This window comes from Coccidioides immitis (assembly GCF_000149335.2).
Source record: "Coccidioides immitis RS genomic scaffold supercont3.4, whole genome shotgun sequence".
NCBI lineage: Eukaryota > Fungi > Ascomycota > Eurotiomycetes > Onygenales > Onygenaceae > Coccidioides > Coccidioides immitis.
Genome location: NW_004504311.1, coordinates 761,401 through 784,487, shown reverse-complemented (window position 1 = coordinate 784,487; position 23,087 = coordinate 761,401). Strand labels below are relative to the sequence as shown.

Here is a 23,087-nt window from a genome sequence, read left to right as displayed (position 1 = left end):
GGGATCGTGCTTTTCGTCAGAGATGGCATGATGGGGCGAAAGAGAAACACTCCCACGGCCACGGATATCCGTCCCTGCTCCTTAACAATGCTGTTCGCACGGCCGGCCCCTCCTGATCCTTTTCGATGAGTTTCGCTGCTGGCTGGCCATCCGGTTGTCCAGGCTGCTTCGGCCCCTGTCAAGCCACTGTGACTCGGTCTTCTCGTGGCAATTATCAGAGAATATTCATCCCCTACCTACAGTATTCCCTCGTTTCCTAAAGCAGGATGGGTCTCCTCTCCAATCCGCGTCTATGGAGAGGCTCCTTTCCACTCTTTCTCTGTGCATTCTTCTCGGTCACTTTTTTCCTTTGCGATGGCATCACGCTGGCAAAGCCGCTACACCACGCCGTTGGAGGTCAGGATGATCATTTATTTCTAGAGGGACAGCAACGTCCTTTGGCTAGGCAGCAATTAGCGGGTCCGATAGATGGTCTATTTTCCGATGACGGATCCCAGAAACCCCTTCCTGAGGATCCCGGCGAGACCACGGGCACCTTGAGCTGGGTGCTGAATGCCATGAGTGTGATGCAGACGGAGTACTTTGTGATATGGCAAGCAAAATGGCCATCGGCTAATGACTGGACCGCCGCCGTCATGGGAACGCAGATTTCTGCGACTCTCTCTGCAATCTCTTCTTCCATTAACTACTTGCTGAGCTGTACTCCTGGATCCACAGAGGCTGGCGGGGTTGATGATTCTGGTCCGGGATCCCTTAAAGTATTGGAATACGAGAATCTTATCAATTATTATTTTCACCAAGCTACTGCGTTCTGGTATGGAGAAAACTTCTTCGGCCTACGATTGCAAGCTAATGACGACATGCTCTGGGTCGTGCTCGAATGGCTGGAAAATATCAAGTTCCAAAACTTGCATTCAGATTTGCATTACCCATCACCCTCTAATCACAAAGATCCTCTGCTTGGATCCTGGCATGGGAACCAGTTCAAAATCCCGGCAGCACATAGATCTCGCGTGTTCTACGACCTTGCCTCTAAAGGGTGGGACACCACCCTCTGCGGCGGTGGAATGATCTGGAGCCCGTGGCTGGTTCCGTATAAAAACGCAGTCACGAATGAACTTTTCGTTTCGGCAAGCATTGGGATGTATCTTTACTTCCCTGGCGATACTATCCGTGAACCTGTTTCAACCAAGACAACTTTTGACGATGATTGGGTGTCCATTCCACGCAACCCGGCCCACCTCAAAGCCGCCACCACAGCGTACACCTGGCTGAAAAATTCGAACATGATCGGTCAGAATGGGTTGTATGCAGATGGTTTCCACATCAGTGGTTGGAGCGAGCATAGCCCCGGCACTGGCAGATGCGATGTTTTGAACACGATGCTCTATACCTACAACCAAGGCATCATTCTCAGCGGATTGAGGGGCCTCTGGCTCGCCACTGGATCCGTGGCCTACTTGGATGATGGGCATGATCTCATCGCCAAAGTCATGAAGTCAACAGGCTGGCCCGACACTCATGGCCGTCAATGGCAAGGATTAGGGAGAGGAGGGGTCCTCGAGGATGCATGCGACAGTTTAGGCACCTGTAGCCAGGATAGCCAAACGTTCAAGGGCATCTTCTTCCTGCATTTTGCGGAGTTTTGTCGCCCATTAAGGCCCCAGGAGAAACTTTTCCTTGAAAAAGTTGTCAGCCACAACGTTGACGACGCTCACGACGGTGAAGGCTGGGAAGAAACCTTCAAATTACATCAAAAACGGTGTGCTTCTTATGGGAAATGGCTCAAGCACAACGCCGATGCCGCATACATGACTCGAAACGAAGAGGGCAAGTTTGGAATGTGGTGGGGGAGGAAGTATCCTGATCAGGAGCCCAACCCTATAGAGACGTCTGTGCTGCCTCTCGGTGCGGTCGATTACCTCGACCTAAACAGCACAGAATCCGATTCTGATTTTCTGAGCCCGCGACGTCCGGGCCCTGATGTCCTTGGTAGTGACAGGATCCGAGACTTACTGAAGAGAAACGAAGTCAACGAGCCTATGTCATCGATGGATACCAAGGCACATCAAGCGGACGTCCGCGATGTAAACGACCGTGGTCGCGGTCGGACAGTCGAAACACAAGCTGGCGCAATGGCGGTGTTCCGAGCCTTGTACCAATGGGAAACCACACCTTCTCTATCCTTTCAAGGACATAACGCTTAAGGAGAGTGTTCATATCTTGTTGCTCACGATCAAGGAGTCTGATAGAGGTGATTCTCTCTAGATTTAATCCTTCTATACTTTTATAACCGGGGTATTTGGAAATAGAGTTGGTTTCCTTTTCCTATTACATTATTGATATGCACCCTGCAAGCCGCACGCTATCCTAAACACACTGCCGCCCATGGTCATGGTGCTATTCCTGTATATAGCCTTTAAAAAGTGCGTATGCGTATGCTTACCCCTGGTGGATGCCGGCTGCTTCGTGCTTGGACTAGCGCATTCTTGAAAGTGCTGCGTGCATGTCCATTCGTTCTCGTATATAGCCGTTAATGAATTACGAATCCATGAATAGAACTTACCCTGTTCTCTATTACTATTCACATCAAGGAGATGAGCCTTGATGAGGCAAGACAAGTCCTAAATACATACGTAGATTCGAGGCAGGCAGGCCAGGACCGTTATCAGGAGATGCGCTCCGATAGGTACTCTTGAGTTAGCAGCGTCCGAGTGTCCTGAACTTCCTCCAGCATGATATCTTTGCAAGCGATGAGATGAGCTTTTGCCCTTCGTGGTCTGAAGGTAGACGTGGTGTCCATTGGTCGGCATTCGGCAAATTTTCTTAGCCCCGGCAAGACGTCGCCCAAAAGGGGGATTCTCCTTCTTCTGCACGTCACCACCTCCGACTTGGTTCTGCGGTGCACTGTATCTGAGGACCTCGCTGGAGTTTTCCTCGTCTGAAGAACGGGGACGCAGCTGGTTTTGGGAGCGCAACATACCACAATCGTCGGTGCCATCTGGCCTGATCGTGATGTCAACTTGAAGTTATAATCATCTGTGAATTAATGCCGGCCGCATATCCCATAGAGCAGCAGTATGATCTATGGTCTATAGTGTATTTTTATTACTATCCAGTATGATCGAAACATCCGATGGTACGCTCCTCATGTATGAGCTGTTCCAAGTCTCGAGATCTTTGAGAATGATATCACTGGATTCCCGAACAACGATCACTCACATCCAAGGCTACCTCATAGAGCCTCTGTCAGCGTTTGATTAAAAGGTATGTGTGGAATGTTCCAAAATTCTAGACATCAAAGTTAACGCAAATTTTGAAAATGACACCTTTTTAAAGCAGGTTCATTTGGCGTCTTTCCTATCAAGAGGCCCGATTTCCATTCTGTAGAGTCTCAAAATAATTATCTGTTACCCGAGCGTCATTCTCGCGGGGGTCGTACCCACTGTTCCCCAGTGTGGGACAACGTCACTCACTGCAGACCGTTAAGCAAGCCGCCGGCTATCATTCCCTGTCGAAAGCAATCGTGTTAGGCCAGTCTCACAGCCGCTATGAATAATTGGCGAAAATAGGGCCCATACGGAGGAGACTCGACGACAGGCCTAGCCAGGGGAGATGTTTTGTTCATGACTCGGTTATTCCAAACCATGCATATCTCTATTGCAGCTTGGTCTGACGAGTTGCGTTCCCCAGTCATCATTGATCGGTCGATAATAATTTTCCAAAGCCAGATCGTAACCAGACCAGGTTATCTCGACTTGAGAAAAAGACCATCAGTTCCAGTCCCTCTTCAATCAGCTGGGGCACGATGTCTTGGGCGTCAAAGGGGCCAATGCAATGGTTGTAAAACGTCGGTTTTAAGCTTGAAAAAAAAAAAAAAAAAATGACGGAGAGATGATGCATGCAGCTGAAAAAGCAGCATCATGCAGTGGGCCCCACAGTTGGCGTACGTTCGTTTCGGGGCTGATCGACAAAAGAGACTTGTATCACGGGCTCTGAATGAGCAGAACAATGCACGGCGATTGCTTGACGATATTGGGTGTACATACGAAGTCCATACTTTGAGTTATTGTCGTCGTCGAACGAGTGTCTCTAGACGCGAAGAAGTGCCAGGTGACCCATAATGTCTGCAGACTTGAGCCCTGTACCGATGATAAACCATTCAGGTCGCACTGCTCACCGCTCCTATATTTTTCGAGGACAAGGTGCAAGCCGACGTGTCCCTCCCCACGAAATCGTCAATGACAGTTGGATGGATTTCTCCATTTCTTGATGATTAGTACCTGCCGGCCTTCTTTCGAAAAACGGACTTGCACTGTGGATAGCTGCCAGCAGCTTTCAAACAAACCGTGAACGCCTGGGCGCTGTACGGGGAAACCGCGTGCGAAGCAGACATGCGTGACCTACGTGTGATCTAGGAAATGAATTCTGGAATACTCTATGAAGAGCCGAATGCCCGGGGACTGGTTCAGCACTCGTCCCAGGAAGTCTCAGGCGACCTTGGTACCAGCCTCACCGCCCAGCAATATGGCACTCATCTCCTGAAGGGAAAAGGAGAATCAATGAAGATGAAGAACCAGCGGAGTGCGACAACGGTTGTTTGATAAAATGTACTTCGTCAACGGAGGACGAAGGCTGGAGGTTCGGCATTCGCGGCCAGTCAATGAGCATTCCATCAACGTGGAACACATTGTGACCGGATATCTTGTATGAACGTCCGGACTTACGTACTTACGTACATATGTCTGGTCGAAGTCTGGGACATACATACATGCAGGCAAATGAGCAGTGTTGGAGGGTGTGATTTCCGTTTGGCCTTGCACGAACAATCGCTCGGCTTCCACAGCAACCCATTGGTGGATTAAGAACGGGGCCGGGAAGGGAGTTCCAAGGCCAGCAATTGGGTGGACTAGTTTTGTCCGCCCATGCAAGTTAAAGATATCAAGAGGTTAAGTCGGAGTTACCCCGTCCAAAAGCAAGTGACAAGCCACAGAAGGAGAATGCCGTCGCCAGCGGGTGATTCCGTGCACTGCATTGCGCCCGTTTGATCCCACATATAACAAGGGCGTCAGAAGCAGAGAAGCAAGTGTGCATCTCAGGATTGACTATCGATCTGTGCTTGTCCTCTTCTTTCAGCAGCAGAGTGACAAACGAGTCAATGCCTCCGCTGTCAGCCCACTGGAAAATGGTGACAATCCTGAAGCCCTCTTCCACAATGAAAGAGACGGAAGATCACCTGGAGAAGCAGTCGACAGGCCTAATTGTCCACGTGTTGCGTGGGAGCGGAGCCAATACGGGGGCTAGCGGGGCTTGGCACCAGTCCTTGGCCGGGAGGAAGTGTTGCCGAGTGCCAGGAGCTGCTCCTTCTGGCTTAGAGCACGAGTCGCGGCGGCCGGCAACCTTTCTCCACGCACTTTTGGCTGGAATGCGCACACGGCGGTGGGTTCAAAACTAATATCAACTCGCACAAGAGCCAAGTTACTTCCAAGACTTCAACTTAACTTGGGGAGCTTAGAATTCACACAAGAAGACGCTGTCTTCCAATCACAGAATAGTTTTCCTGCAAGACTCCTTGCCAAAAACGGTCTGTTGGAGGGGGAAGAAAGGCGGCCGTTGCCGGTTCAGTTCTGTCTGTATCCCAATCACGGCCTCCACCGATGATTCCATGATTGCCGGCAGCCCCCTGAGAATTTTTCTTTCCAGAAACAAAGTTATATATAGCACTAATATCCTTTTTTTTTTTTTTTTTTTTTTTCCAACGCGCTTAAGCGTCGAGGACAATGGAGAATTTTGTCAAGAGCCAGGTCGCAATACAGGTGCGTTGACTGGAGTCGCATCACCAAGAACGCGATGATGCCTTGGCTTTGATTTACTTCTGTACGGAAGAGATACTTTACATCTCGTCTGGCAAAGCTGGTTTCGTGTCCAGCTTGACCGATGTTGGCACTACATCCTTGGCAAAGTCACTGCTCGTCGCTCGAGCCCTCCACACGATCAGTGATTGACAAGAATTGATCGGCAACTTGTTACATCAAGCGTCGCCGTGGAATCCGTCCGGATCAATTGGCTCCTTTTCCCTCTTTCTTCCCTTGAGGCGACACGCTCCGCCGCATTTCAGAGTCCGCATCGTCGATCCCGCCTATCATCGTGAATCGGACGTTTTCTTTTCGCGGAACACCCCCCCGCCCCCCCTCCACACGGTTACCGTGTTTCTCGAAGAATCCTGGAAGTCGAATACATAGCAACTTAAAAAGAAAGTCTTGCGCGGGCTATCACTTTCTGTCCCGTCTCAGGAAGAAGTTTTCCCCCACCGCCGTAGCTTCAGCAGCCTTTTTTTTTGCATGCTCTCGACATGGGAACAACCATTTTTCTCTTCCCGTTTCTACGTGTTTTGCCGTCCGTACAATGACAAAGTACGAATGTAACTTACTTACCCTTTTGAACACCTCATTTTTGTGCGGCATGTGCCCGGAAAGTTACCGGCAAAAGCTTTTCCTCTATGATCTTCACACGCCAAAGGATCAGTTAAGCTTCGATTGCCAGGTTTGCCTCACTACAAATCTCGTATAACCAATCCAAATCACCAAAATTTCAAAATAATATCGTCGTTGAGTTGACCAAAGCCAAGTTCCCCGAGCCGAGTCCACCCCCGCCCAGGGACAACCCCCCCGAAGCACCGCGAAGCCGTCCCAGCTGCACGGCCCGTGGACCTGGCCAAGCTCCGCTCGTGGCCAGCAGAAGTCATGGGCAACACTGCATATTTGTATACTGGTAGACTTAGCTGTGATTCGGCCGGTTATGGTCAGGGGAAACATTCAGGGTGCGTGACCACAAAGAAGATTTAAGTCCAATATAATCTGGTAGGTTCGGATCGATACCCATCCCCACTATACATAACATCTCATGATGTCCTTGGGTTTCTGGATCATCGCTCAAATTCCCGAGGTCCATCACCGTCGTACACACGGCGAGTGTCCTCGGTCTGCGAGAGATATAAAATCATACAGATTTGAAACGTGAATAAAATGTATACAGAGTACAAAGTACGGCGCACCTCATTCCTGCAAATCACATACGGAAAGTCCCGTGGTATGGACATCTGGGTGAAACAGCTTGCGTCTTCGACAGTGGATCTGCACAAGGATTCTGTCTTAACAAAGAAACCCCCCCGACTTCCAGATCTGGAGGAGGAAAAATGGAAGGGAAAACGACCTCGCTAGTCGAGCTGACAGATTTTCGTGTTTTATTAAATTTGGTAAACGAGATAAGGGTCCTTTAGACCTGGTTTTGGTGCTGGATTCTGGTGGCATCCCTGTAAATCCTGGAGAAGATGACGGTATGAACTCCGTACAGAGAATGTATATGTAACATACAGTTGTGGCATTTTCGATGATATTTTGTTGTAAAGTTATTTGACAGTGGCCAGTCTCGAGGAGTGTACAGTACATCCACCTATACTCCGTTCTCTGCACACAATATCTGGTACGAAGTACGGATACGTAACTCACCTCAGATAATCCTGGGCGAAAGAGGGCTCCGGTGATCTAAGCGGGGCTCAGGCCCCAACTCTGCTCAGAGCCTTGTGTGCGTGTGTTGGAAGACGACCGGGAGTTGACAGGATGGATGATGCGCGGTCCCCCTTTCGGAATGGGACGAAAATCGACTGATCCAAATTATTATCCTTTTTTTTTTCCTTCTCGGAAAAGCATCGGCTCAACATCTTGTCTGTAGAAACGCTCAGGGCTCGATAATCAACGAGGTAAAGTATCCGGGCTTTACCGGCCTCACACTATTAATCAATGTTCATGCTTGAAGGTATTCCAATGGGCCATGAGGCCCCGCGACACCATTGTCTTGCCGGACCACAATGTCAAATAGTCCGGGACAAAAAAAAGGAGAGAGATAGAGATAACAAGGTTTACGGTGGGCAGACCCAAGGTCATGGCTGGCGATATCCGATTAACGACACGCAGAAAAAAAAAAAAAAAGAAGGGGAATCCATGCAAAATCTGTCTCTTTGTCTCTGGGGAAAATGACACCAAACCAGTCATCACATGGATTGACAGCTGTCAGCTATCAGATCGATGTGTGACATTCTTTTTCTTTTTCTTTTTTTTTTTTTTTTTGTGCCTTACCAAAGGCATATTGGGCCGGAACGCCGTTCAAGAGACTTGCTTCAAGATGTCAAAGAAAGCGTGCGTGTTTAAGTGAGAGGACAGCGAGCAAACTTTCGCCGTCGATTGGCCTCGTGGTGGCTGCCCTTGGGGCTTCCCTTGCTCTCCCCACTCTGTGCAGGCCCAATGATGCCATCCACACGGGCGTTTCCAGGGGGTCCCCTCCCTGCTCGAATCTGCCCCATCGTCAAGAACGGATTTTTTTGTTTTTTAACAGGAAAAGATTAAACTTAAAAAAAAAAAAGACGCGCTTTGGAGCCACTGAGAGGCGGCGATACTACCCGATTCCACGCGAAAATAAAATCGAAAGAAAGTTCGGATGAGGCTAAAAGGTGCGATGTTCGGCTGGATGTACCCGCTGAGCGTCTTTTTTTTTTCTTTTTCTTTTCTTTTTCTTTTCGGCATGCTGTTGTCCAGCGTATGGATGGACGCACGCCCTGCCACGCCCATAGAGTTGACGTGACGACGACGACACTTTTCTTTTTTTTTTTTTTCCCCCCCTTCTTCTGAGCTCACCCTTTTCTTTTTTCTTTTTTCTTTTTTTGGTTTTGTTAATTTATTTTCTTTTGTTATTCTTTTTTATGTCCTCAGTGCTTCGTACTCAGACTTTGTTATTCCGGCTAATTGATCCGGGAGCTGAGGAGATGAGAAGTGTACATATGTTGACACATGTATGTATTGCCCTGTACGGAGTACAAACTCTGTACATGCTTAAGTTCCGTCCAGGATCCGGTACCGGGTTTCGCTGGGAAGCAAGTCAAAATACAGTTTTCGATAGTTTGGAACCACAAGCCATCCTGTCTCTCACCTTCTTTTTGCAGTTGTCTCTCTTTTATTTTTTATTTTTTTATATATTTTTTTCTTATTGTTTATTTGGCCTTTTGGTCCTTTTTGAGGGAATCGGTGGCAGTAATATGTCCCATGTTTGTGGCGGGTCTATCTTCGTGAGCTGTGCATGGAGGCGTACACGCAGCCCAACGTGGAGAATAGAGTCCAATAATGGCTGATTCCGCGCCTCGTTGCTGTGGGTAGTCCCAGATAACATCACCCTCCCGTCCGGCTGCGAGAGGCCGTTGGGAACGCGGATTCTGCAACGCTACATTCGTGGACCTACATACAGTTAACTATGTGGTAGTGTGTGTATGTCGGGATCGCTGGAGGTCGCCGTCCCACCCAAGGTCTTTCTTTCTGTTTGTCTCCCACCCATCAACTTGTGCTATTATAGCAGCTCTCTTATCATGCCCTCCCTATATTATTCCATACTTGTTTCGGCGGTTCTGCAACCCCTCTTAGCTAAACCATAACCGGCAGCAGATCAAAACCCGGAGAACGGCGGCGCAAGCGTTCACTGGTCAGCTGTCTGACATTGACGCACGACATGGACAACCAGGAAGTTACTTTGATGAGAGAGAGTAAAGAAAAGTCACACAAGAACCAAAAACATCCCCCAAAAAAAAAAAAAAAAAGGAAAGTCGGATACAGTTCAAGCTGCTCTCCAATCTGCAGGCACTCTGTAGTGAACACGAAAGCTCATCAGCCTTGTAAAAGAAGGGGGGGGGGGGGGGAGAAGTGTAAGAAAGAAAAGGTGGACTTGAGTCGCGGGGATTTTTGATTTGATGATTCGGCGGCGGTGAGGAACGGGAAGTGGGTTGGCGCACGCAGAGCACCACCGTGTGGATGGACACACGCAGCGCATAATTTGCGCTGTAAGACGACATTGTCGCAGAGTTGTTCGCATTGTAAATATCTGTCCCAAAAAAAAAGTAAAAATAAAAATAAAAATAAAAAAAGAATAAGAGAGAGGGGAGTATAACTCAACGTAGGCTGGCTCCTGTCTCACAGCTGGCTTGCAGATGTGTCGGAAGCACAGGTGGCGGCGGGTGGGCGAGTTGGAACTTTACCCAGCAGGCCCTCTGTTAGGCTATTGATTAGCACCACCGGCGGCCTCCACTTAACGCCCACGCACCCGCCGCTACAAGGACACCCGCCTGCCACTGCCACTGCCACCACTGCCAGACGCTTTCCCGCCCCAGCGCCGTCGATATTAAACCTCTCTTATGGTGATCGTCTTTCTTCTTCGCCGCCCTCACTCCCCTAGCCAACCTCTCCTCTCCTTCCTCCATCCCTCGACCCATAATCCTGAACACTAAGAGCCCTGGACGAAAAATCACGCTACTGGCCCTCACCTACCCTCCCAGAGAAATGCGCCTCTTCTCGCTCGGCCTCTGCTGTCGTTCTTCTTCTTCTTCTTCCTCTCCTCGCACTCTCGCCAACTGACACCAACACTGCACCTCTCGCTTCTCTCACTCACACTCACTCACTCACACTCATCCCCGACTTCCCCCCCTCCCCGCTGATAATCAATAACCCATTTCCAACCTCATCCTCTCTTACAAAGCATTTCCTGACAGGTCTCATTTCTTCCTCTTTCAACTATCCACTACTGTCTCTCGCTCTGATCTGTCCTGCCCCCTCTAACCCTCATCGACACCCCTCTGTCTCTTCCGGCTCCCTGTTCATCAGAAAAAAAACAAAGAGAAGAAAAAAAGAAAACTAAAAAATAAAAATAAAAAGAAGCAGTCGGGATTCAGACGTCCGTCTCAAGGGGTTCCTACGTCAAGCGAGTTTTCCGCCGAGTATGGCAGCTGGAACGGAAGTCTTGAACCAAAGTGCCTCTCGCCCCGTTCCCACAATGCCATCTCCCACCCTCAACACAGCAACTGGCGATGCGACCACCACCACAAATAACCTCAATGATAATTCCGTCCACACCTCCTCCTCCCTCTCTCCCTCGTCGTCCTGCTCCGACGGCGAAAACGAGCGGAAGACGAGAGCCGATCGCCCTCGCCTGGCGCGTAAACCAAGTGCCTCCATCCTCGTGCCCCGTGACCACCCCGAGATTGAAATTGAGGAGGAAGAATTTCCGCCAGATGATGCTCGTGCCATGAGTCCTCGCAGGAACTCCGCCGATGTTGAGAGACTGAGCAGAGAGGCGAGAGAGACTCTCAAACAGTGAGTGCCCGACTTCGAAGCCCCATCCTGGGTCTCTCTCTCACTCATAAGGCGTGACAAGCTGTCGGCTAACTCCTATTTTCACTTCTCTCCCTGCAATCTAGACAAGCAAAGACATTACAGTCCTCCTTACAGGCTTTGGCTGAACGTATCGATGAAGTCAAATCTGATCATGATCGCCTCGAGAGCGAAAACAGGTTTCTACAGGATTACATTGGAGGGCTGACGCGCACAATGTCGGCAAGGGCTGAGTTGACCTCCACGTCCGGTCACACAAAGGGGAGAAAGCATCACAAGTAGTACGCTTTTCGCACGCTGCAACAACTGGCAGGTGGACCACCTGTCGCACCTTTTCCAAGGTCGTGTTGTTTCCTTCGTACCACACACACCAAACCTTCCGGGGGAATGAAACGGCCATGGTGATAAGAGGACTTTGAAACCAGGGTTGACCACTTTTTTTATTGTCCTTTTTTTATTCCATTTCTTTCTTCCCTTTTCTGGGCCTTTTCTTTTATGACGTTATTACGCGTTATGACCTTCCGATCGCATTTAGCGAGCTCCTTTTTCAATTCTCTCTCAGCTTATACGCCACCCTAATCTCCTAATTTCATGAAGCCGTTGCGCTCGCGGATAAAAGCTTCTGTTTTTCTCCATCGGCCAGTCCTTGATGATACCCGAACGTTTCGATCGCCATCCGTTTCCGTCAGTGTATTTCTTCCAGTGGAGGCTCTGCGTTTTCGTCATTGGACCCGGTTGCCTGATGACCTTGCAATGGAAACACCATTATAGCCGGATTCACCCTATTTGAGCGAAAGATATCCAATCCGGTTCGGCATCAGCAACGATCTTCCCTCTCTATTTGTCCGACACGGAACCCTTGTGTCATTCCTCGCCACTGCAGTCCCCATTCGAGTAGCAAACCACGCAAGGACAGTCTGGGTTAATTTTTCTTCCCCCCGCCCGTCTTCTTGCCACATCCCCTTCCCCAACGACAAGGAAATTCGTGTTCCATGTGACGACGCAGCCTCCCGTCACCATCTCTCGGCGAATCACGGCGGAAAGCTTTATCTTCAGCCCACAATGATAGATGGCCATGTTTCCGCTTTCTGATCCTTGCATCCATTTCTACGTTTGTCATCGTTCCTATGCGGGAGTCGGGTGTCCTTTTTTTTTCCTCCTTTGTTTTCATAAGCAAACTCGGGTACGAATGTTGTCTTGCCGTGTAATTCCAATGGTATATCCCATGTGCTAAAAAAAAAATTCCATATTGGACAACTCCTTTTTTATCATATGACCGAAGGGGATTCATCATCCTTCACCCTAAAAAACTGCCAGCCGGAGGTGAAATAAGGTATGGCCTGCGTTCGGCAAATGGATTACACCGGGGTGTCTGTGTGCGTGTGAACTGGGATGGTGGCACTCTGTGCTTGGCTGTTGGGTCTCCATCTGTTTCCCCTTCTGGTTTGATTTGGCATGTTGGAAGCCAGCCAGCCGGCCAGCAAAACCCCATCTTTTGTGAGTCATGTTCAGCCGCTTCGTCTGTACGCGCCCGGCTCCACTGGCCTCTGTGGATGGACCACCAACGACATGCAGAACCTCTCGCGCTTCCACACGTGGGCTGCATTGCGTCTCTTTGTGTACCACTTGACATTTGTTTACTCTGCGCTGTGGTGTTGTTTTTTTTGGTTTGCTTTCTATTTTTTTGGTCTACCAAGTCTTAGAGGTCCTTTTTCATGGGGTAGCAAAGCCCGGTTTTGTTACTCGCCGTGTTTCGAAGCAGAGATTCGGGTCACTTTCTGGAATGAGCAGATGGAGTTGTTCCTCTTTTTTTTTTTTTCCTTCTTTTGTTTTGTCTTGTTTGGCATTTTTCCTTTTTTTTCTTGCTGAGTTTCGATGGCCCTTTTTTTCCCCCCTTCTCCCTCCCCCGTTTATCTCTTCGCTTCTCACCCGGTGACAGCTGTTTGAAGATTATGATTTAGGGTTCCACCCCTTTTTTTTTTAACCTACGTTCTACTGACAAAATTGCTATTTATCCTGCTTATATCTGTTGCAGCTTTTTTATCTGCTTGATAACTCAGATATGTTCTTATAGCTGGTTTTCTTTTGGCTTACTTTTACCGCTTTGACCTTCCTGGCTGGCTGTTTTCTTTTTGCTCTGGCTGCGAGCTTTTGATATCGATTCTCAACAAAGTGCCTATTTTTAGCCAAAGGTATCTATTAGAAAGCAAGAGCGCAATGCATTATTATTTGATTAAAAATAAAAAAAGAAAAAAAAAAGGAGAGAAGAGAAACAATAGGAAATTACCTAGTCCATTCACTTTCAGCCCGCCGTTGTAAACGTACCTGTGTTTCTACAACCAGAGAATCCCGTCAGCTGATAGATGACATCTTTGGAGACTTCGGACCTTGGTGGTTCCTGGGAGTCACTTTTTTTTTCTTTTTCCGCTTCGCTTTTTGTTTTTGTTTGGCAACTCTTCCAAACACCCCCCGCCAGTCTTGATTGCTAGCTGGGTGGCGGCGGCGGCAAAAACGGCAAAGAGGAAGAGGAGGAAAAACGTTACCGGGCCCATTCCATTCAGCCTGATCGCAGCCGCGCCGCCATATAGTATTTTCGCTCCCCTCTCCCCGGCGATGATGATATCCCAACGGCTACGTCATACCCCGACGGTCGTTCAACCATGGATCGGGAGTTATTGTTGCGCTAGATACTTCCTTGGGAAGAACGGACGGCGAATTGGTCCAAGCGTTGTACGGAGTAAAGGAGGGAGGGAATCATGAGAAGAGCGGGGTGAAGGAGATTAACGTACGTGGATTTTTTCGGTTTGATCTTGCGAAAAAGTGGGCTGTTTTGAAATTCCTCGGAGGGGGGGTTGGCGTGGTTTGATGAACTCTTTTCTGTTTGCTTCCCTTTTTCTTTCTTTCTTTCTTTTTTTTTTTTTTTTTTTTTTTTTTTTTTGCTTGCTTTTGCTTTTCGGGGGGCGGGAGGCGGGATTTGTGAGATATTGGGTTTGGGTATGGGACTACGCTACGGAGGGGATGGATAAGGGAATACGCATGGACATACGGGAGTACGGAGTAGTGTAGTTCGTGCTGCCAATGTTGATATCGGGGATGGGAGAAAACCCCAAAAAAAAAAAAAAAGAAAAGAAAAAAGAAAAGCAGCGTTAAGAACTACGTCCAGCTTTGCTTGAGAGATCGAGAATGTCTTGGAGAAGAGCCGTAACTAGAACAAACTCGTGACTAAGCGGAGACTCAACTTGGGGGAGGGAGTTTTGAGGCGGCGGGCGACGATGCAAACAAACCCCAGATCCAACCCTTCCTCTAACCCCCCCAGCTGAGTACGCGCTCCGTAACCAGCACGGGAGCGAGTTGAATTGCAATCGTGTTGGGTTCTGATGTCATCCAACGGGGGGGTGTTTTTGAAGCCATCCAATTGCCATACTTATCATAGCCAAGGAGTGACTGTGTGCCTGGGATGTTTCTGCAGCCTGCAGGTCTTTTTGTCCGATTTGACATCCAAACCCGCCGCACCTGTGCCGGCGGCAACAACAAAAACGGCCCTGGAAATCGGCCGATGACATGCAGGCAAATGGGACATATCCGCCAAACGCGGCTGTGTGATCTGATCCTGATCCCACGCAACCCCTGGCGAGGCTGAAACTTGCCTCTCTCGGCGCTGGGAATAAGTTGAAGGAAAAAAAAAAAAAAAAAAAAAAGGAAAAGCCCACTGGGGGTGTGTTTTGGACTGCGTATCGCTGGGCTTGTTCAAACAGCTGCCCGTGATCTGATGACGGAGTACGGCTAGGAGTGATGTCATGGGCGGGCGGTTAGATGGCTGGTACGGAGTAGGGATTTTGCGTTTTTAATTCTCTCGCTCCTTATCGTCACTTCTCGTTTGTTCTCCTCGCCTGAGACACCCGATCGAATAACGTCCCCCTGGAGTGTCATGTGCCACTTCTGAATCCTTCTGCAAGTGGAGAGGCTTTTTTTTTTTTTTTTTTCTTCGAGGGGGAAAACTGGTGATGCTGAGTTATATTGGACCATATCATGACGTAGTTACATAGTTTTGGGGGGGGGGGGGGGGTTGTTTGCCTGAAGAAAACCGCGGCGAGGCTGCACAAGACATCGCTCCAGCTGACGGACAGGGGTTGGGGGGTTGGTGAAAGGAGCGAGAAAGAGAGAATGAGATGAAGAAAGGGAAAATCCCATGCACAGCGGGTCCAACGAGGCAGGGAAAAGCGGGAGAACGACGTCTATCCCACTGACCAAATACGCAAAGACACAGGTCCATTCCATGCAGGGCTTAGGATTTGCTGGTTAAAAAAATAGCCCTCAACACGCGTTCGTGCGCACATGGCATGGTCCCTGTCGCCATTAAAAGCTTGTATTATGCCTTAAAAGTGTCGCTGGCTAGGAACCAAAGCGGCTGCGCATAGCGCTGAAATGAGACCGTCGGATTCGGAGTAGTTAAGTTCACATTGTCTTGCTATGTAATTGATAGGCTCTCGGGTTCGACGGGCGTTCTTTCTTCTGGTCCGTTTAATTAATCGGTAGGGGGTCTGGCGTTCGAGGGTCTGTTAGTATCTACTAATCTTACGAAAATGCGGACGAAAAGCTAACGACGGTCAATGGGGCTGTTGATGTTGGTATCACCTTTGCCAGGACTACATCCTCGCGAGAGTTTATCCCCGCGATGCCTGCCCCAAGGAATGGGAATTCGAGGCGAAAGCTACTATCGCAGGTATGAGGAGTTCATTGGGTGGTAGACGCTGACTGGCGATGCAGGTAAGCATCAATATCAATTGTTCATCGAAATAACTACATCCAGACACCAAAAAGAAAATCCTGGAGCAGCCAACATGGGGTAAAAGTATTACATGTTCAACAAGCTTCTTTTTTGTTTTCGAGTATGAGCGTGAACTTGAGTTTCTACCACTGTTAAAAACTAATTTTTGTCTCTTTTTGTAGACGCGTCTTAATGACAACCACCAAATATCCCGTCGGACTCCATCAGCTGCGAATAAACATCTCGAGCAAAAGACCGGGAAAAGCAAGGGAGTAAAACAGTTCAAGCAAACAAAGTGATAAACGGAACCAGTGCTCCCTGTATACCGTCCGATCTAGAAAAATCCCTCCAACTTTACACTTTACTCGGCAGCCTTGGGCTCTTCGGCAGGGGCGCCCTCCTTGGGCTGCTCGGCGGGAGCAGGGGGTGCAGCAGCAGACTCAGGGGCCGGCTCAGCTTCAGAGGAAGTCCAGAGGGTCTTTTGATAGAAAAGAAGAGCACAAAAATTAGCTTTCTTATGCGCATGAACGTCTGGGTCAAGTGTGGGCAGCTTACCAAGTTGTCTCTGAGGAGCTGCATGATGAGAGTGGAGTCCTTGTAGCTCTCCTCGCTCAAGGTGTCAAGTTCTGTAAGAAAGCGTTAGCCGGGGTTAGTTTTTAATCAAGACTCCAGAATATGAGACATAAATACGTACCAGCGATGGCGTCATCAAAAGCCTGCTTGGCGAGATGGCAAGCCTGGTCGGGAGAGTTGAGGATTTCATAGTAGAAGACGGAGAAGTTCAGGGCCAAACCCAAACGGATGGGGTGGGTTGGGGCCAAGTCAGTCTGGGCAACCTCAGTGGCATTCTTGTAGGCCTCGAGAGAGTTATCGGCAGACTTCTTGCGGCGGTCACCCAAAGCAAATTCGGCAAGATAACGGTGATAGTCACCCTTCCTGTAAGCAGTGACGTAGTTAGTCCGGGTTCAAATACCCAGGCGCATATCGTGGGCGACAGGGAAGGGGGGAACGCCTTACATCTTGTGATAGAAAACCTTGGATTCGCCGCTTTGGGCAGATGGAATCAAATGCTTATCGAGAACGTCCAAGATATCTTCGCAAATCTCTGCCAACTCGGACTCAATCTTCTGGCGATATTCTTTAATGAGAGTCACTTGTGCCTCGTTTCCTTTTGACTCCTCTTTCTGCTCAATGGAAGTGACAATTCTCCAGGAAGCACGGCGGGCGCCAATGACGTTCTTGTAGGCGACAGATAGAAGATTGCGTTCCTCAACCGACAGTTCCTTATCCGCAGAAGCGACGACCTTCATATTTTGAACCATTTCTGTGGCACCATGTCAATGATTCTGGAAGAGCAGATCGCAGAGGACGCGGTGCCTGTACGGACCTTCGTAGCGCTCAGCCTGCTCGGCGAGCTTGGCGAGGTACACCGCATCTTCAATACCCATGATGAATCGAGATTACTAAGTCAGATGGAGTCAGTATATGAACGGGTTATACGCGTTTTGATGGGGGTGTTCAAGCGTGGACTGCGGCCGGTGCTGAAAGGAAGCAACTCAAGGAGGGGTAATTGAAGTAAAGGGGAAGTTCCTGGAGAAAAAAGAAAAAAAAAAAAAAAAGGGAGAAAAACGCGACATTAAAAAATAAAATAAAAAATAGGTAGAATCACGAGGAACACGAAACACGCAACAAGGATAAATGTGTAGGCGTTCAACAGAGGCTGAGGTGGTGGTCGTGGTTTGATATGGGCGGGTTGCAGCGGGTGGTCGAGGGCGAAGCACCAAGGAGCAAGATGGAGCCTCGTCGCCATCGCACAGGGTGACGATGAGGTCAAATTTGGGGCAGACAAACAGAAGAGCCAGGAGGGAATGAAGGCGACTCAGGCAGCAGAGGCGTTCATGGGCGGGCATTGTGCGTCAGGAACAGGGTGCAGGCAGGAGGCTTGTGAGAAAGGGTGACCCCGTTCGTGGGCAGCGCACATGTCGACAGGAAAGTGGCTTACCGAGAAAAAGAGCAAACGACCAGAGGCGAAGGCAAGCTGGGCTATGGTAAGGGAAGGGGGATCAAGAATCGCGGAATCAGCAAAGGAGACGGAGAGGGCGTTGGTTGATGATGGAGATGAAGAAGAAGAGCAATGGAAGATGGTGGAAGCAAGTGAGGTTTTGTTGGACGAGGTTGACTGGGAGTAATACGCCAAAGGGGAGGTGGAGATGTTTTGGGTGGCCGTCCGCTTTGGGCCTAGCGCCGTCTGCGTGTACAGTCAGCACCGGCCGCTTACATATGCAGCCCGCGGGCCGGCCAATCACACGCGCCGCAGGGTGGCTCGCAATGAGGTAATGCAGCCCAGCGCCCACTACCAGGTTACGGAGCGACGCCCCTTGAACGCTCGTTAGGGTCGATGGGAGGGAGCTCGGGCAAGTTGGGGGCCCCTTGGGAACCACGACCCCGGGGCTTGCTGGCCCGGCCATGCGCAAGTGCATTCACCTTTTGGTTGAAGTGCCAACGCTGTGGAATGCTCCAAGCCCGCCCCGGTGGAACCTGAAATAAAAAAAAAAAGGAGTCCCGGGACGCCCTGAGATTATTGTAGTCAATCAAGAGCTTAACATTGGCTTGTTTGCCGCTTTATCTCCGGAATTGGGGGCCGTCTTTTCTCCTGCTTTGCTTTTAAGAGCGTCAAAACGTCTTATTTGGTTATAAATGCCCGGTAGACCCTACGCTCTTTTTTTGAAACCCTCCCAGTATCAAAGAGAAGCCCTTTGCAGCGTGGCTCACGATTTTGCCACATGTATCCCTCAGCTCCTCGAACGGAGTAGGAGACCGTCGGGTGCACACTATTGACACCTGGCCATAAATAGTTCGGCGGCAATAATGACCACCCACCGTATCCACTGCATTGTAATATAGTTGTTACTCTGTACGAAATTACAATATAAATCTCAACTCCTTAACAGGCATCTTGTGTTGAAAATATTGATGGCCCAGGGGGGAGAATTTACGATATTCTCCGGACTTGACACTGACACCATAACCCCTGGCAGAGCAATCTCGGACACATATCAAGCTGGTCCAAGGGCCCCAACCAGTCACCGGCTGCTGAGATTTGATGATGTCGTCGTCCCCAATGGCCCGTCACATGACGTCGGCGGCAGACGGGGCGAATAGCCGCTAAGCCTATCTGGGCCTAGCTCCATTCGAAAGCCACCCAGCTGGCCAACTGAGCTGCACATCAAGGCGGGAAACGTCACTCCGGCCAGAGCCACTGCGAACTACCCATAACTGCCTGCAATCCCCCCAACCCAAGCTCGAGGTAAGGAAGAGACCTCTGCTCTCATGTCAATTGTCCTCTACGTGGCCAGACATTTGTAACTAGACCACTACCTGATCCTTCGAGCTAACAATAACCCGTTGCAATCCGAATTCACAGTTGCCACCGCCATATAATCACATCCATCTCACCTACACCCTCTTGACATTCAAAGCCATGCTCCGCCTCTCCATCGCCAGAGCCGCTCAAGCTAGCAGACTTCCTGCTTACAGATCCTTCTCCATTGCTGCTGCCAGAATGGGCGAAGGTGATACCGGTGCTGTCCGCCCAGGCGGCGTCCAATCTGGGTTCGTACAGAAATTATAGAGAAGCCACTGAACAAAAATTAAAAAAATAAAACGCTGACAGTATTTGCAATTCCACAGTGACGCCTGGACCAAGAAGGAGTCCGCACAGGAGAACATGTTCATCAGGCAACAGGAGATTGAAAAGTACGTTTGCTCTCAAGAAAAGAAAGATGTCCCTGGGATGTTCTCATATCCCGCGAAGCCGGCTACTATCATCATTATAAAGGAAGTAGAGTACTAACCAGGCTCTTCACAGGCTCCGTGCCCTCAAGGAGAAGTTGAAGCAGCAGCGCAAGCACCTTGACGAGCTTGATGCCCACATGTACGTTTCTCCTCCCTACTTTCTTAGAAGCTTGCTCCCCAGTTAAAGTTTGCATTATCTTACGAAATCCACTAACCGATTGCTTTTGTCCCAAATATACAGTGACGAGCTCACCAAGCAGCAAGGCGGTGAACATCACTAAGATAGACCATGCTCCATTTTTAGCAATGAGCCTCGAAATCGAGTTGGTATAAAACCTTGGTGGCTACTTTTCATGCATCTCCACTCTTAGCCATTGATGAATGTTTGTTATGGTATAAAGCGTAACGCTAAGAAGAGACAAAGAAAAATTAATTGCTTGGATTTTCCAGGGCGATGTGTATATAGCCTATGTGCATCTTGTCTAAATACAGCCAGAACAGATATAAATCTAGCATCCTGTTTAGTAGCGGGTTTATGGATGGCCTTTGGGCAAAGGTATACTCTGTAGATCGTGGACCCATGGGGATGCCGCTGCATTCTAGCAAAAGATATTTATCTGGATATCACATGCAATGCTTTTTACTTCCTTTTGTAACTTGTTCTTTTTTGTTGATTTGACATATCTCTAGAAACCCATATGCAAATGGTCCAGGCTCATTTTTAACCTATATCTTTAAAAAAAAAAAAAATTCATAAAGCAGTTTAAAAAGAATTTCCATACCTAGTAACCACAATCTTGTTACAAACAATCCATCCATATTCCTTTGAGCACAAAATTTGGATATCAAGGAGAGGGGGGGGGGGGGAAAAGAAGTGAAGAATGTGAGTGAGAGAAAGAATCCAATTGAAATTTCACCCAGAAGTTAAAAAAGAAAAAAAAAAAAAATTACCGCCGGCCCATATACGCTCGGTAAAAGTCCTCGGCAGCACTTCCACTTATGCTCCCAGGCGTTCCACTTCGATACCCACCATATTGACTCTGGAGCCCATTGAATGAGCTGCCGGCCTTCTGGGCAGTGTTTATTTTTGCACGCAGAGCTGCGGTTCCTTGGTCGATGAGCTGAAGTTGGGAGAGATGTGAATTGAGGATGCGAACGATTTGGGAGATCTACATGATGTGTTAGTATCATACGTTGATGTCATGGAAGAGATAAGGGTGGTAAGAGCTATGCTACGCACAGGTTCATCTGCCTTCGTGGTCTTGCTTAAATTTGCGGATGCAGAGTTGACCTCTTCGATCATACTGGTAAGGTCTTGACCCATGTCATTGAGACGCTCAGAGAGACGTTCGGCGAGTTTGTAGCTGTGGATAAGAAATTAGCACTGCAGCATACCTCTATTTCGCAATTAGGTAGCAACTTACGTCCTCTCACGCTCCTGATCTGGTCCCTGCAGTGTATCTCCAGCACCGACTTGCTTGGATAGCAATGCCTCAACCTCCTGCTCATATCTATCGAGCCAGGAGCTCAACTCGTCCTGCTGACCTTCAACAGCTGCCAACTGCCGTTCAACTTCCTGTGTAGCCCGGTCTGCATCGACTGTGCTTGCGTACAATTTTTGTGCTCTAGTGATGTTTTCTACCAACATGCGGTCCCAGTCCGCAACTTGTTCGGCTTGCTCTTGAAATTGCTTTTGATATTTCGCCAGATCTGTTGCCCAACGTGTGATGATTTCATCCATGGTCTTATTCTTTAGACGTGACTGTGCGGGGGGCGCAGGGCCGACTGTGGATGCGCCTAGAGTGGTAGCGCCTGCAGTGGTAGTAGCTGGAGCTGTAGTGGTGCCTGTAGTGGTAGCAGTAGTGGTTGGGGCACCAGTTGTGGGGGCAGAAGTTGCAGTTGTAGTGGCTGTAGTCGTAGCGCCGGAGGTGGTTGCAGGAGTTGTAGCGGTAGTTCCTAGTGTGGGTGCAGCCGATGTAGTTTCCGAAGGCTTAGTGAGTGAAAATAGAGAAGGGGGCGGTGCTTGTGTGATGGCTGTCTTCGACGCATCGGTTGGGGCAGAGGTTTTCGGGGTGCCGAGTGCGCCAAATAGTCCTCCGGTCGCGGGGGCCGTGGGAGTGGTAGTAGTGGTTGGTGTACCTGACGACGTAGTAGCGGATGGGAAACTAAAGGCTGGTGGTGCGGGTTTCTCCGCTGACGTTGCGGGAGTCGAGAACAAAGATCCGGTCGCCTGCGTGGTAGTAGTCGGTGTTGACGCGGGGCCAGCAAATAAATTTGGTTTCCCATCTCCTTTTACTGCTTGATTCGTCGCAGCTTGCTTATCACCACCAATGTTCCCAAAAAGCCCTCCCGAGCCGAATGCTGGAGTGGAATCACTCTTAGCGGCTCCGCCGAATAATCCTCCGCCGGCAGCGGCAGTAGGCTGTGTCGACGCTGTTGTTGTCGAAGGCGTGGCAGATTTGGCGCCAAAGAGAGTAGATGCTCCGGCGGCGCTTTGAGGAGCTTGGCCGAAGGCAGGCTGTCCGGTAGAAGTGGGAGGTGGACCGGCCGGAGTGGTCGATAAACCCCCAAACAATCCTCCACTCGCGGGAGCAGGAGTGGCGCTACCTAACATTGAAGGGGCAGAGCTCTGTTTGCCAACCTCTCCAAACAGGTTTCCGCCTTGTTGCTGCCCAGACTCGGCAGGCTTGTTGGGGGTGGCTCCAAAAATAGGAGCTGACGGCCGTTTCTGATCCGCTGGTTTTAATGAGAAGGCCGGGGAGCTCGACGAGCCCTGTCCAAAGAGAGAGCTAGGTTGAGTAGTAGCAGCTCCTCCAAACATGGGTGATTGGGCTGGCCCAGTCGTCAAAGCTGAACCAATGTGGCCAAAAATCCCACTTCCTCCAGAAGAACCGGAAGCGTTTTGGCCGAAGGGAGAAGTGCTGGGAGCGGTCGACTCGCCGCTGGTCGTCGCGGGTTTACCGAACTGGAATGGATTCGACATTGTTCTCGAGAGGCACGCGTCTGTGTAGCAGTTTGAGTAGTCTGTTGAGCAAGTGTCACCAGCGAGAGAGAGTGTGTAGTTAAGCACGTACCTTCGCGCACTGGGGATGGATAAATAATGAAAACAACAGCTGGCTAGCTAAAACTGCGAAACATTCATAGCTGAAGGAGAGGCTCAGGGTGTAGAAAGAAGGCGGTTGCGCGATGATGTGATAGACTCGAGTGACTGGCTCGGCTGCGGGCACGGCGGTCTGCGCAGGTCAAGATGGTCTCTCTGGCGCTGTCGAGCTGCAGTCCAGTCCTTCGTTTGTTCAGGCGTTCTTCGAAGAGCGACGAAG

General features: G+C 49.5%; 9 protein-coding genes across 9 annotated transcripts; 5 read left to right on the top strand and 4 right to left on the bottom strand.

The window, feature by feature from the left end:
• The first annotated feature begins 41 nt into the window (after positions 1-41).
• On the top strand, positions 42-2,576 carry CIMG_04542 (glycosyl hydrolase). The gene has a single exon (XM_001245100.2). It carries the CDS (start codon positions 267-269, stop codon positions 2,205-2,207), a length of 1,941 nt encoding a protein of 646 aa, XP_001245101.1. The 5' UTR covers positions 42-266; the 3' UTR covers positions 2,208-2,576.
• A 1,347-nt stretch (positions 2,577-3,923) lies between these two features.
• Positions 3,924-4,604, top strand: CIMG_13369 (uncharacterized protein; the record flags this gene model as incomplete). Its single annotated transcript, XM_004446006.1, has 3 exons — positions 3,924-4,113; positions 4,281-4,366; positions 4,419-4,604. 3 exons carry the CDS (start codon positions 3,924-3,926, stop codon positions 4,602-4,604), a joined length of 462 nt encoding a protein of 153 aa, XP_004446063.1.
• A 4,439-nt stretch (positions 4,605-9,043) lies between these two features.
• CIMG_11333 (uncharacterized protein) lies at positions 9,044-10,309 on the bottom strand (the record flags this gene model as incomplete). Its single annotated transcript, XM_012358414.1, has 3 exons — positions 9,044-9,284; positions 10,015-10,087; positions 10,141-10,309. The coding sequence occupies 3 exons, from the start codon at positions 10,307-10,309 to the stop codon at positions 9,044-9,046; spliced, it is 483 nt and encodes a 160-aa protein (XP_012213837.1).
• CIMG_04540 (bZIP transcription factor) lies at positions 10,279-12,473 on the top strand. The gene is made up of 2 exons (XM_001245098.2): positions 10,279-11,186; positions 11,291-12,473. Exons 1-2 carry the CDS (start codon positions 10,813-10,815, stop codon positions 11,484-11,486), a joined length of 570 nt encoding a protein of 189 aa, XP_001245099.2. The 5' UTR covers positions 10,279-10,812; the 3' UTR covers positions 11,487-12,473.
• CIMG_13368 (uncharacterized protein) lies at positions 12,318-13,389 on the bottom strand. The gene has a single exon (XM_004446005.1). It carries the CDS (start codon positions 12,835-12,837, stop codon positions 12,502-12,504), a length of 336 nt encoding a protein of 111 aa, XP_004446062.1. The 5' UTR covers positions 12,838-13,389; the 3' UTR covers positions 12,318-12,501.
• Positions 13,390-15,404: 2,015 nt separating this feature from the next.
• CIMG_04538 (14-3-3 family protein ArtA) lies at positions 15,405-18,137 on the bottom strand. Its single transcript, XM_001245096.2, has 6 exons — positions 17,975-18,137; positions 17,360-17,435; positions 16,990-17,296; positions 16,667-16,908; positions 16,528-16,598; positions 15,405-16,450 (listed from the first exon to the last, which is right to left on the bottom strand). The coding sequence occupies exons 2-6, from the start codon at positions 17,418-17,420 to the stop codon at positions 16,334-16,336; spliced, it is 798 nt and encodes a 265-aa protein (XP_001245097.1). The 5' UTR covers positions 17,421-17,435; positions 17,975-18,137; the 3' UTR covers positions 15,405-16,333.
• Positions 17,952-18,519, top strand: CIMG_13367 (uncharacterized protein; the record flags this gene model as incomplete). Its single annotated transcript, XM_004446004.1, has 2 exons — positions 17,952-18,157; positions 18,366-18,519. The coding sequence occupies 2 exons, from the start codon at positions 17,952-17,954 to the stop codon at positions 18,517-18,519; spliced, it is 360 nt and encodes a 119-aa protein (XP_004446061.1).
• A 321-nt stretch (positions 18,520-18,840) lies between these two features.
• CIMG_04536 (uncharacterized protein) lies at positions 18,841-20,299 on the top strand (the record flags this gene model as incomplete). Its single annotated transcript, XM_001245094.2, has 6 exons — positions 18,841-18,853; positions 19,158-19,279; positions 19,397-19,584; positions 19,663-19,728; positions 19,841-19,906; positions 20,009-20,299. The coding sequence occupies 6 exons, from the start codon at positions 18,841-18,843 to the stop codon at positions 20,046-20,048; spliced, it is 495 nt and encodes a 164-aa protein (XP_001245095.2). The 3' UTR covers positions 20,049-20,299.
• Positions 20,300-20,680: 381 nt separating this feature from the next.
• On the bottom strand, positions 20,681-23,042 carry CIMG_04535 (nuclear pore complex protein Nup62). The gene is made up of 4 exons (XM_001245093.2): positions 22,842-23,042; positions 21,192-22,770; positions 21,008-21,131; positions 20,681-20,936 (listed from the first exon to the last, which is right to left on the bottom strand). The coding sequence occupies exons 2-4, from the start codon at positions 22,748-22,750 to the stop codon at positions 20,715-20,717; spliced, it is 1,905 nt and encodes a 634-aa protein (XP_001245094.1). The 5' UTR covers positions 22,751-22,770; positions 22,842-23,042; the 3' UTR covers positions 20,681-20,714.
• Positions 23,043-23,087: the final 45 nt, after the last annotated feature.

What these genes read in the sequence shown, in the direction of transcription:
- CIMG_04542 (XM_001245100.2), top strand. Translation starts at nt 267, where the DNA reads ATGGGTCTCCTCTCCAATCCGCGTCTATGGAGAGGCTCCTTTCCACTC.
- CIMG_04540 (XM_001245098.2), top strand. Translation starts at nt 10,813, where the DNA reads ATGGCAGCTGGAACGGAAGTCTTGAACCAAAGTGCCTCTCGCCCCGTT. An exon ending in GCGAGAGAGACTCTCAAACA is followed by an intron (nt 11,187 to 11,290) that starts GTGAGTGCCCGA and finishes CCTGCAATCTAG; the next exon opens with ACAAGCAAAGACATTACAGT.
- CIMG_13368 (XM_004446005.1), bottom strand. Translation starts at nt 12,837, where the DNA reads ATGTCAAGTGGTACACAAAGAGACGCAATGCAGCCCACGTGTGGAAGC.
- CIMG_04538 (XM_001245096.2), bottom strand. Translation starts at nt 17,420, where the DNA reads ATGGGTATTGAAGATGCGGTGTACCTCGCCAAGCTCGCCGAGCAGGCT. An exon ending in TTTTGATGACGCCATCGCTG is followed by an intron (nt 16,599 to 16,666) that starts GTACGTATTTAT and finishes GCTTTCTTACAG; the next exon opens with AACTTGACACCTTGAGCGAG. An exon ending in AGCTCCTCAGAGACAACTTG is followed by an intron (nt 16,451 to 16,527) that starts GTAAGCTGCCCA and finishes TTCTATCAAAAG; the next exon opens with ACCCTCTGGACTTCCTCTGA.
- CIMG_04535 (XM_001245093.2), bottom strand. Translation starts at nt 22,750, where the DNA reads ATGTCGAATCCATTCCAGTTCGGTAAACCCGCGACGACCAGCGGCGAG. An exon ending in GATCAGGAGCGTGAGAGGAC is followed by an intron (nt 21,132 to 21,191) that starts GTAAGTTGCTAC and finishes TCTTATCCACAG; the next exon opens with CTACAAACTCGCCGAACGTC. An exon ending in CCACGAAGGCAGATGAACCT is followed by an intron (nt 20,937 to 21,007) that starts GTGCGTAGCATA and finishes CACATCATGTAG; the next exon opens with ATCTCCCAAATCGTTCGCAT.